At 40.3% G+C, this 12928-nt stretch overlaps 1 protein-coding gene across 1 annotated transcript in view; it reads right to left on the minus strand.

The window, feature by feature from the left end:
• Window positions 1-244: 244 nt before the first annotated feature.
• The window catches only part of hcn2b (hyperpolarization activated cyclic nucleotide-gated potassium channel 2b), a 39789-nt gene continuing 27105 nt past the window's right edge, over window positions 245-12928 (minus strand). The window contains exons 6-8 of the mRNA XM_055053305.1: window positions 12134-12374; window positions 8909-9073; window positions 245-4998 (exon numbers count right to left, since the gene is read on the minus strand). Coding sequence (XP_054909280.1) covers window positions 4034-4998; window positions 8909-9073; window positions 12134-12374 — 1371 coding nt within the window. The 3' untranslated portion in view covers window positions 245-4033. The remainder of the gene's footprint in view (window positions 4999-8908; window positions 9074-12133; window positions 12375-12928) is intronic.

Below are 12928 nucleotides of genomic sequence, written 5' to 3' on the forward strand. Positions count from 1 at the left end.
AGCTGAGTTTCTGTAACATTTATATAACACTAAATATGTTTGCAAAATTGCAAAAAGACAAAAAGGGAACTGAACAAAAAGTTTCCAAAATTTTGGGGGAAATCTGAGAATCAGTGTGCCAACCAAGTTTCTAAACTGCACTGAGGTACGGAAAGCAGACAGATAAATAACTTTTACACAAATGCAAACATGTGTAGAAAACAAAGTCATACATCTTTTGTCATGTCAACTAATTTTCGTCTGCTTTAATTTTGAAGATTTGTCAGTTCAGTCCAGATCATAATATGCTTTCTGTCAAGAGTAAGACAATAGTTATTTCAACATGTCCTTTTTTAATAGGTCTACAATAATAGTGAACCAGGTTACATAAATAAATAGTCTCGTTTACATGATGCAAGCTATGTTTACACATAGAAATAACCATGTCAATCAAGTTATTCATAGTAAGGGTGGTGGTTTAAACTGAGTTATCGGCTTACAAAAAGAAACAACCAACACAAAATTTTCAGTAGAGTTTCAAAAACCGGTGTAAGGTTTAAAATGTTACATCTCCACAGACAAATCAAGAGTATAATTGAGCATCATCTGCATAAGTTTACCACTAAGTCTTCTTTTAGACCATTATTGCTTGTCACAAATGTCACATTCATCGGAACAGACTGGATTCATTTAATGTTCTGATATCTGATCTGCGTCAGGCCAGTTTTGTGTTCAAAAGCTGCATCATTTGTAGCTTTGGTTTAATTCTACACTGATGGGTTTTATGAAAATTATAGTGTTTTTATTGGTCAAAAAAGTACATGCAATATCTGGAGCTCTGTGATGGTTCTCTGAATGTACATTCACTGGCCACTTTAATAGGTACACCAGGCTAGTTCTAGTTCCGGCACCGTTTTGCCTTCAGATATGACTTAATTCTTCAGCAGCATAGATTCAACCAGGTGCCTAGGAACATCTCTCCAAGGTCTTGGCACATTTTGGAAAGACAGATCAAAAGTTGCTGCAGATTTGTTGGCTGAACATCCTTAGTTAAAATGTCCCAATCCGACCATATCTCAAATGTGTTCACATTTGAGATACTGTTCACAGTGAACAGTGTCTAAGTAAATGAGTCTGGGATTGAGCTTTATGACATGGTACAGAAGATGGCTACACTGTGACCATAATGGAAAAGAGGTGGTTGGTGACTCTACTCTGCACCATTGCTCTTGTCTCGGTTATAGGTCCAGGTGTTCCACAATGCTCAATTGGCACCAAGTTGTCCGAAATGTGCCAAGAAAACATACGCACCATTTGCAACCTCGAAAGTTGAGTTTCTTTTACACAACTTTGGGATTTCACAACTTTCTGGAAATCCCAAAGATAGTTGTGAGTGAAAGTCCCTGTAGAGCATCAGTTTCTGGCCCATCTGGCACCAACATCTACAGTAAATAGATTTAAGCCCTCTTCCGTCCCCTTTGCAGGTTATTGGTTTGAACTCAAGTTGTGTTGAAGTCAACTAGATTCCTAATTGCACTGAAATGCTGCCAAGTCTTTGCCTGACGTATCTGTGGAAGAAAGCAACTGAACAGATGTGCCCAAAAAGGTGCTCAGTGAATGTACACATGAACTACTATTGTTACATGGTAAGTCCCGTTTTAGTTCCGTTTTCCCCTGCACCATTGCTCTTGTCTCGGTTATAGGTCCAAAACTAATTTGGTCACCAACTGCGTCTTCTATCCCAGGACACAGTGTAAAATAAGCACAGTTCTCATAACAAGCCTGTATTAATTACTTTGGAGTACCTAAATCAGTTCCTGTGGGCATAATTTAATCACAAGACAAAAAAAAACCCACAATAGATCTTAAAAAACAACAACTTTAAAACCATCTACTTTTTTTGTCCAATTTGAAACTCCCAAGGTGGATGACTGTGCAAGAGCGCAGACTAAACAGGACGCGAATGCAAAATGATCATAGGAGAGGAACTCATTATTGGCACAGTATAATGAAATCCAGCTGAAGGATGATAATAACGGACCCAAACAGGCCTGAGGGATTCCATTTTCCACTCTCATTACCCTGTAATGATTCAGCCAATCGTGAGCTGAGGTGAATAGGATGTCGGGTCCGGGAGAAAAGGGTCTTCTTCCTAATGCTTTTGGACACAAATCAGTGGCATTCGATGATTTCTTGCCGAGGCATCAATGACAGAGGCACACTGCAATATGCGTCCTGCGAAGGTTCGGTGCTGTCCTTGGCTGTTTATCTAAATGGTGGCGGTAACAGGAGATTCATTATTTGCGAGAATTGACTTTGGCATAGAGATGCATCGCCTAAACGGCCACTAAAGGCAAGTGAAAACTCAGTATTAGAAAATAATGAATTTACATTGCAATGATAGGGGCCTGAGTTTACAATTGAACTTGTAATAAGTTTCTAGTTTGTAACTGGCAGTGAATCGCAGTTCAAGTCTGGGCAATAAGAACTGCCTCCTGGGATGCATTTGAGTCTGATCAGTCGCTGCAGAGGCCCAAAGCAAACTTTGTTTCTTTAACTTCTTGGATACATCCAGCAGATATAAGAATGTTTCTTTGTTGTCAATAACCTTTTTCTCACCATGGCTAGTAAGTAAGTTTTATATATATCATTTTTCATTTAAAAGAAAAAAAACAAAATTATCAGCCAGTTGTTGAACTTTGCATAATTTACTGTAACATTTTTGGCTGCTAGTAGGAATTTCCATGTGGTTGAAAAGATGTTGTTGAACCATTAAAAACAAAACAAAAAGGTGCATAGTGATGTAGGGTTGAAAGCTCATCCTCTATAGATTTACAAACTATAAAGTGAACAAACATGGGGATAACTAGAGCACAAATCAATTATTTTGAAAAAAAAAGAAAGAAAAACACAAAAAATCACATTCATCCCACCACTGTAGTTTCAGTATGGATTATAAAATCCCCCTTGATCTTAACTGAATAGTTTGGTTCTTTCATAGTGGGGTTACATGAAGAGTTTAAGATGTACAGCATTGCACCCAGTTAGCATTATCACACGGGATGCCAGCAGTACAAAGTATTCAGAAAACCATAGTAAGATTGAAACTGATGGTGTCAAATATTTATGCACTGATAAGAAACTCCTTAGAGAAGATGTGACACTTGTGGCTGTAGGTTTGCGAGAACACAAAAACACATATTTGATGAGAGTTATCGATGAGTACTAAAGGCACCGCAGGATTATCGCCTGCCTACTGAAATTGATATTTTGCCTGACTCAGCAACCTCCTGACAGTCATGGAGGGTCTGGAGGACATAAGCCAGTCCCAATCTGGTGTGAATGGAGCCTGAGAAACAATTCTTCCTGTGTAAGATTATTTCTTCAATCAAAATTTTCTCTGCCCGCCATCTACTGAAAACCAAACTATCCTTTTAAGAATTTTGGGGGTTTTGCGTGTTACATTTTCACTGCTAGAAGAAATGCCAGTAAAATTATAGTTTTCTTAATACTGTCAGCAGTCCAATCATAATATTTTATCTGAAGTATGGCTTTTACCGTTGTCGTAAGGTAGTCAAAAATTGTCTCTTTTTTTTGTCATTTGTGCTTCCCAATAAGTCGATAAGATATATTGAAAGGGACAATGAAGCAAAAAAGTTTAAGAAGAAGCTCTGGCACGTTACGAAGTTACAGTAAATAATCACAAATTAAGTTCCAACGTCTGATTTCTAAAGCAGTTCCCTGAATAACAATTTTAAACCATCTGACCTCAGGTTCATATGGTATGAGGAGAATGGGAGGACACTGAAGAATATATTGTTAGCTATGTCGTGAAATATGCTACTTCACTTTTACTTATCTGTGCAACTACACCTGTGAGTAGAAACATCTCAGTGTTGTAGAATCAAATGTCATTAGATTCATATATTTTGGATGCTGCCAACTCGCTCAACATTCATACATTCAGATAGTCAAACTTGGAAAAAGAAGAGGAACATGTTCCTGTGATCGTGTTCCTCATTCAGTCACTCCCCCGAGAACAGTTTGATTGAGATCACAAATTTGAGGATAGCCTAGATCTCACCTTGATGTGGTCTGTCTCTGGAAGGCTCGTTATTGAGTCCTTTTTAGGTGGCAGCGTGTCCCCCTGGCCTGTCCCCATGCTACCCACTGCCACCCCTGCTGCAAAACCATGCACAGAACCAGGCAAAGATGCTACAGGGAAGGCCCCCACTGACATCTGGTGGGGGAGTACTACCCTATGAGGAACTGCACTCCGAATGCTTGAGAGGCCCATTGGCAACTGAGGGGGTCCAATAGAAGTGGAAGAAACTTGTATTGACTGGGGTGGACTGGGGACAGCTGGTTGCACCCCCTCGTGAGGCAGTGAGGGCTGAGATGCTGACAGGGCCCTGACATCTTGGCTCAGGCTTCCCAGGTGCAAAGAATGGGTGCTCTTATGCATGCTGGCCCGGTGTGCAGGACTGGATATGTGCTGCTGAACTAGAGATAGTTGGGAGCCTGATATCGGGCCAGTCAGCGCACTGGATCCATACTGGAATGATCGTCCTCCAGCAGCCAGTGGACTCTGAACAGGGGGACTGGCCAAGACTGGAGCAAAGGCACCGGAGGCAAGGAGTTGCGACTGGAGTGGAGAAGCAGAGACCGGGCTGGGTACACTCTGCATCACCTGGAATCTCCTCACCATCCTAGGAGACTGCAAGGGCCCTGCTCCCACTGAGTTTCCTTGCATGGGGTTACAAAAATTCATCGCCACAGCTTGCTGCAGGGTGGCGATTGCCGAGTCTCGAGGCTGAGTGGAGGAACCAGGAGAAGAAAAGATCCCGCCAGGGAGCGGAGATGTCATGGACATTGCCCGTGGCCGTAGTACATCCACTTGTTGAACCATCTCCCGATCATATTTGACTATCTCCTGAATCATCTCATTCTCATGGTTGTTGAAAACACCAGAGTTGAGATCATGCTGAACTTTGTGCATCAGGATCGAGTTCTTCTTGCCTGCAAGACGTGAACACAGAATATTTATGTGTAGTTGAAATTTATTCTGTGTTGCAACAGAAGAGAACATTAACCTACATCACTGTAGTATGGAAATACATTGTAGGAGTGTCATGAAAGTGCAACACCAAAGTAAAGTCCATGATACAAAGAGCTTTCCAGCATTTCCAGCAAAAGTATTTTTATAGGGCCAGTATGTGAAGGCACACAAATTTAACCTTGAAACCTTCTTATCTAATGCCTGTTTTACGTTTCTATGCAAACTGGAGCCTATTGAAATAGAAACTAAGTGCAACCCCTTTGGAAATGGTGTTGATCAGCTCCTAGATTCCTGAGGAAGATTTAAAGGACCGAGATAATTATGCACAAGGCAACAGCTACAACGTTAGTCATACAAAGTATATAATGCATGAATTTTGAGGCAGATGGACAGCAGATTTCATCCATGTAGTCAACCTTTGGCTACTGTTATAGAAGATGGCCTAACAGTGGCAGATATTTATAGCACCGCTATAAAATTCAAGACATGCGATGCTCTGTAACTGATAGGTACAGTAAATGTCCTCTGAAGCAGTAATAAATAAACAAAGCATGAAGTATTAATAAAGGAGGTGAAGAAAAATCGAAACAAAAGAAAAACAAAAGTCTTTTATCTTGAAGTAACCTAGACACACAAAATTCGGGGTCACAAATTAATGAGTATGGGATCAAGAGAACCTCTTCAGAAATGACATGAAATTACATTAAAAAATTGTTATTGGTAAATGTTAACTTGTCTGTAGATTATATTTTTAACTAAAATAATCCCATAATAGATAAAAGTAACCGATACTCAGGCTGTCAATGCTTTCTTATATGGAAATTGTACCATTTACCTACTAATTACAGAGTCAACAAAGAGTGGGTGTAACTAGTATTTTCTACTGTCATTTGTGGAACAGAAGCCAAATGGCACATTTGGGAATCACTAGTCGGTCATGAACCTTCAACATCCCAACTGGGGCCTCAATAAATGTCAAATTTAAGTTTGGTTCTGGATAATTTAAAGATCAAAATGAAAGCAGGTGATTGTGGAACAAGTTCCTTGCTGAGTTGTCTACAAAGCTGCACCAATTAAATTTGTGAAAGCAGGTGTGAGTTTGAGCAGAGGTTCCGACAGGGTCAAGACGCAGCTGTGGTGATTAAGATGAAAGGATAATAAGAACGAACCAAGACACTGCCAATTTACTGAGATGTGTGTTAGAGATGAATGAGATGAGTTTCCTGTCAATTAACAAGTACAAAGTGTGATGGAGATGAAAAAAAAGAGCTTTCAATCTCTTCTTAACAAGAAAGCCAGATGCTTAGTGAAAATGATGCTTTTAGAACTGAGGAAAGGCGGTGAGACGAAGCACGCAAACTAAAAGTGCTGGTTGCTTAAGAAGGAGAATCAGGTTAAGATGAAAAGGAGATTTTCCATCTATTATGTTTCAATTAATCCAGGATTGGGTCCGAGGGGCAGCAACCTAAGCAGAGAAGTCCAGACTTCACTGTCCCCAGTAATTTGGGGCAGCTCCTCCAGGAAAATCCCGAGGCCTTCAGGTCAGTCAAGAAACATAGTCCCTCCAGAGTACCCTGGGTCTTCCTGTGGATGTTCTCCTGGTGGGAGGTGGCTGTAGCCCCTCACCAGGGGGGCGTCCAGGATGCATTCTGACCAGATACCCGAGCCGGCTCTACTGGCTCTTCTTGGTGTCTCCAGTCTGACTCCCCTTCGAATATCCAAGCTCCCCACTCTGTCTTTTAGGGAGAGCCTGGACACCCTATGGAGGAAGCTCATTTCGGCCATTTGTATCCACGGTCTCACTCTTTTCGTCTCTACCCAGAACTTGTGACCATAGATGAAGGTGGGGATGTAGACTGGCCTGGGAATTGAGTGCTTCACCTTTTGGCGTCGCTCTTTCTTCACCACAACAGGACTGTACAGCGCTCGCATAACTGCAGACTCCACACTAATCCGTCTAACAGTTCCCATCCCCATCTTTTCCTCTTTCTTGTCAAATAAAGGAGGGAGCGACGAATGGCTGGGACAAAGAGTGGGATTTGTACATTTTGACTTGTACTTTATTGGCTACAATGTGAATCCTGCTGTCAGACTAACACATTTTTGATCTTGCACCATACAGTCATGTAAATGTCTGAGGACATAGTAAGGTACTTTTGTGGTTATGTCCCTGTTTAATTGTGTAAGCTCATCATTAGGTCATCACTGTGACAATTCTGTTGAACTTGAATAAAATCTGCAAATCATATGTGAAATATACATGTTGTCCGAGTAACAACACTCATGCCACATTTTTTTTTATACTTTAAAAGGTTTCTGGCAGCCTGCCTCATAGCTGGAGGTCAAATTATGTAAGCTATAGTAAAAGATGAAGAGGTTATGCTGAAGTGTTACTTGGTTAATGTTGTGTATCACTATATGCCATTGAAAAGCAAGGCTGATGTGCAAAGATGTGATGAAAAGCAGCTTTTCTCCAGGCTATTGTGGTAGTATGTCTTTTCATACACACTCGAAAACTGAAATAAAAAAAATGAATTCAGTCCTTTGCCTGCAAAGGGCCTCTGCTGAGGAGTGATGAAATACAATTAGATACACAGTGCTTTGTGATTACGACTTTGAAAAGTGCTCTATAAATAAAACACTCTTTCATGCCACAGTTGATTAAAACTAAGATTATGACTGTTTTGAATGAGTTGGTTCGACAAAGCTGCCTCATTTCTAGAATTTAATGGGAACCTACAGTATAACGCAATCTTCGAATCGCGCTTTCTTGTCAAGTTTTATGCCACTGTAAAACAGTTTCTTGGGCTCAGCCTGCAGCTTATGAGCGAGTGTTTCTGGCACAATAGAGGGACAATAGAGAAACACATATTGCATCAGCAATATACACTTTACACAAACCCTTAATTTATCTTTATTTAAAGGTGCTGTTGGTGAAACAAAAAAACAGAAAAGCTTCTGTGACTACTGATGCATGTGTGGAGCCTAGAGGAGCTGTTTGGCTGCTGGTTATGCCTTGAAACAGTCTTTCCCCAAATAAGTGAGCCGTCAAACTGATGGGGTACTCGGGCACAAAATTTGGCTGCTATGGCAACACCTGACAGGTGGCGGCTGCGGAGCTTTTGGTGCACATGTCAAATGTGGTTATGCGAGAAACAGCAGCGCGGCTGACCTCCAGAAGGTGGTGGGCAGACGTTGTTCACATTGTGAAGGAAAATAACAACAGAGTGTGTGTGTGCATGCGTGTGTTTCAACTTTAGAGGGCAAAATTCACTGAAAGCTTTGAGACATGACAACATAAACAAAGAATGTTTAAGTGTCACTTCCCGCAGTGCTGTCACAGTTGTTGGACGGACCAGCGTTTTTGAAACATGACTAAAAAAACATCTTTTTTCTTTCCATCGCTGCATTTTATGAAAGAATCGTACGTTCTTTTTATGTTTGTGTAAAACAAATATTGATCAAAAGTGTGTTTGAGCAGACACATTCAGACACAACTAGACTTAATGCATCTAACGTCTACCAAAAAAATAGCTGGTGTTATGGACTCAGATCTAAATGTTAATGTAAACTCACCAAATCAGCCAAGTATCACTTTAAAATTGGTTCCAAAGTAAAGGAAGAGACAGAAAAACTGCTACACTTTTTTATTTTCCCATTATGTTATTGGGGAGTTATTTTTTTTTTTATCACATACATTTTAGCATTGTCAATATGAGATACATAATCTTTTTTTTTTCCTAAATAGTTTTAAAGCCTTGAACTGACACTTCTTTACTAAACAACCTTACGTATTGTAATTACTGCTGACAAAAATGAATGCTAAAGTCTTCCACTGCTTCTGTTCGTCCAACAACATGATGGTCTTACCTATCCTGTCCAGTCGGTCGATGGCAACTGTCTCAAAGGCCCTCCTCATCATGGGATACTCTTCCAACACTTCATTGAAATTGTCCACCGAGAGGGAGTACAGGCGGCAGTAGGTGTCAGCTCGAACACTGGCTGTCCTTCTGCCTCGGGTCAGGAGACAGATCTCTGGAGGGGAGAAAAAGGGAATGCAAAGGCATGACTAGAAACCAGAAAATTGCAGACTGACGGATTTTAGGCGGTCAGGAAGTGAGAAGGGCTCCAAAAGTGAAGCACTGCATTGAAACAAACTTTAATCTTTTTTTTTTTTCCCCCGCTGAAGGAGAATGAAGAGAGTGAGCAAATATGAGATCCAAATCGCAGTGATTTTCCATTGCAGGATTTATGCATAATTAGTTTGACCAACTAACAAAAACGTGTGTTTGCGCTGCACTGACAACTGTGTTAAGGAAGCACTATTTTTAGAGACGTGCAGCTAAGCTTCATTACTTCACTTGTTCCTCCTCCTTTCCTTCAGTATTTTTTTATTTTTATTTTTTTACTCGTAACTTTACTTTTTTTGAGGGCTGGGGCTGACTGTTGTCTTGACAACCACATGCCCTCCTTTTCCCTCGCCTTTAAAGGTCGACCTCCTCCGACTCTCAGAGGAAAAGGGAGAGAATCACAAATCAGAAGAATACTCCATTAAGAAACTAAATAAAGGTTCTGCACTAAAATAAACTGTGAGTGCCTGAGGTATTTTGACATCATTTTATAAACACAACCCTACTCACCATTAGCAACCGGATGGTTATTCAAACAACAATCTGTCTCTCAGAGGTTTGTTCTTTTATATTCACTTATTGCTGAATAAATCAAATAAATTCTCTGCAGACCGACCAACTGATCAAACTTTACAAATTATAGCACACAGGGTGACGCGTTTCTCTGATGGGAGCTAATGAGTTTCTTCTAAATCAGTCAGATGCACAGCTGGCTCATGTGTTTGGTTGGTTAAAGCAAAGTTAAATTCAAATTTGACAACTTTTGCTTGTTATAAGCGTTCAGTCCTTTGCTTCACGGAGCTCAATAAAGATGCAGAAAGATCACTATACTCAGGTTGTATTGTTGCACAATAGCAACAGATAAATTTCCTCAGCATATTTTCATTTAGGTTGCTGATTTGCCACGTTTGCTATATTTTGCATGACATGCGCGAATAAGGACCTTTAGAAGATTTCAGGGACACAATAGTGCAAATGTTTTGGTGCTCCACTTTCTGTGTGAGTTACTGTTCGCAAACTGGCCAAGACATCATTTCACAAACCCTCACCAGGGATCTTTCTGGTTTCTAATAACGCACACATTTGCATATTACCAGCATCATTAGTGGCCAGTGGGCAGTGCATTGAAAGGATAATAACGCTAATGAAACCACGAGGGCTGAATAAATTGTTCCTACTACCAGGTGGCCAGTTGTAGTTCCTTAAAGATGACAATGAATGCAGAGAAATACTGGAAATTCAGAGTGGACGTTAGCAGGAACATGAATTTTTATGAGCACACCTTGGATACATTATCTTTATTACTTTACATGAATGTTTTGTTTTGCTTTCTGTGCAAGACCGAAGCATTCAGAAAACAATATTATATAATATATATCCTTTATATAGACTATAATATATATAGCCTATATAATATATATATCCATATATATATTATAGACTAATCCCAACCGTCATGACTACATTATCTTTATGTAGTCATGACGGCTAAACATAATGTATAGCATACTGGGAGCTAAGAAAGCAAAGGTCCTATCAAAGATACTTGAATCCAAAGTTAATGGGTAGTTCTGATATTTTGAAGAACAACTGCAGCAGCTGTTTTGGGACCTGTTAGAGTAAAGGATTTATTGTTGTTATTTATAGCATATGGAGATGTCCAATTAGTGGTTGCAGACTTTGATATGGCCCATATGGGCCGCTGAACAGGGAAGCAATAGAAACAAAGGGTGGAGGTGGGATGAGTCGTACAAAATAATACAACTTCACCTTGTATTATTGTTGGTGTGCTTCATTCTGTCTTGATCTAAACTTATTGATGTGTTAGGATCACCTGTCGCAGGGCAGCCCAACACAATACAACCATGCCCACACACACACAGCAAAGGAGAATTCAGAGAGACCAATTAACCTGACAGTCATGTTTTCGGATTATGGGAAGAAGCTGGAGTACCCAGAGAGAACCCACGCATGCCAGAAAGACCCCGGGCCGGGAATCAAACCCAGGACCTTCTTGCTGCAAGGCAACAGTGCTACCTAGTGCACCACTGTGCCCTGCACCCAGTCAAAGTCCAGATCTAGAATCTGCTAAGATTTAAAGATGGAGCTGTACAGATACTCTACATCCAATCTGGTTGAGCTTCAATCTTTTTGCTGAAGTGTTTCTGCAAAAATGTCAGTACTTAGCAAAAGACTTGGATTAAAAGGCGGCAACTCTAAAACATCAATATTATTGAGTAATATTTTGTGATAAGTAACTTCTTAGTAAGCTTATAAAACTACCTAAATTTAAATCTGGAGATCTGACTGAATTTCGACTTAACTAACTCTCCCACCTACTTTCCATAATCTGCTGGTACCTAGTGGTAATAGAGGACACAGGTTGCATTGCAGCATCAAACTCACCATTTATGCAGACTTCCACAAAGTGATTTAATGATTATACCCTACATGGTACATGATGATCCTGCTGTCTCTCCAATCCAAGGATAAATGTGACGTCTTCTTTGTTGACAGGCACAGCTTAAACTCCTTTTATCAGACATTACGCATGGCTCCATAGACTCAGTTTCTCTAAGCTAATTAGTTATCATTAATTGGATGTGCATGCTCAAGAGCACGATGTGCACTTGGGTTAATGCAACAGTGCTAAGGGCATCTTTCACATCAGTGAACTCTGATCTGCTGCAGTAAGGACCCAACGTTAACAATTCAGCACACAGAGTTTAACTACAGGGTGTTAAAAAGAAAAGGTCATGTGACCATCAGTGTATAGCATGTGCATGTTGGGTAAAGTGGGGGAAGAATTATTTAGAAAGAAATCAGTTGGAGAAGGCCGACGTATTAGTGTTTCAAAATTACAGGGTGTTGTTTTGTTTCATAACAAAGTATGGAAATATCAATTTTAGGTGCAGAGAATTCAGAAAGCATGTCACAGCATCAACGATGCGGTAAAGTGACGCACCGCCAAAGTAGGAGCCGTCCATGAGCTTCATGCCGATGCTTCCTTTGGTCAGGACGCTCACCACCCCGTGCTGAATGAAGTACATCTTCTTGCCAATGGTGCCTTCTCTGATGATGTAGTCTCCCGGCTGGAAGACTTCAAACCTCAGCTTGGTCAGCATGGCCGTCACAAAGTTCGGGTCGGCGTTGGCAAACAGCGGCATGGAGGCCACCAACTTACGGCAATTGAAGTTGACAATTTCCTAAAAGGTGAACATGGAGCAACTGAGACCACAACGCATGTGTAAAAATGCAACAAAACTTAAACGGTGCTTTTACTGAATAGCAATTAATTCTCTGATACGTTAAACCATAATTGATCCAACTCAGATCTACCTGGTACATTTCAGCTGTGTCTAACATTATTACCAGCTAAGCAGGAAAAATAAATAAAAAATTGATGAAAATTCAAGTCACACATACCTTCTGCATGCCTTAAAAAGAGAAATATTTGCAGACTTACACAAACAGAAAAATATATATTGGCTTAGAGTCTTTTAAAGAAAATGCCAGAGAATTGGGCTGCTTTCTTTAGCTGTATGGTGCTGCACCTGTTGCTGTGCATTGCTTACCAGCTGGCTTAAAAGAGCCAGAAGCTGCTTACAAGCTTTTATTTTGAAATGAAAGAAATCACATCCTGTTCTGCATTTTTATTTTGTTTCAGATCAACTTGGTCTTTGAATGGGGTTTTGAAAAAACCCCAAAACAAAACAAAAACTTTCAATGTTTAATGCTAAACATTATGCCAGTGTGAAGT

The sequence above is a fragment of the Poeciliopsis prolifica genome, unplaced genomic scaffold, assembly GCF_027474105.1.
Source record: "Poeciliopsis prolifica strain line A6 unplaced genomic scaffold, Auburn_PproV2 SCAFFOLD002, whole genome shotgun sequence".
Taxonomy (NCBI): Eukaryota; Metazoa; Chordata; class Actinopteri; order Cyprinodontiformes; family Poeciliidae; genus Poeciliopsis; species Poeciliopsis prolifica.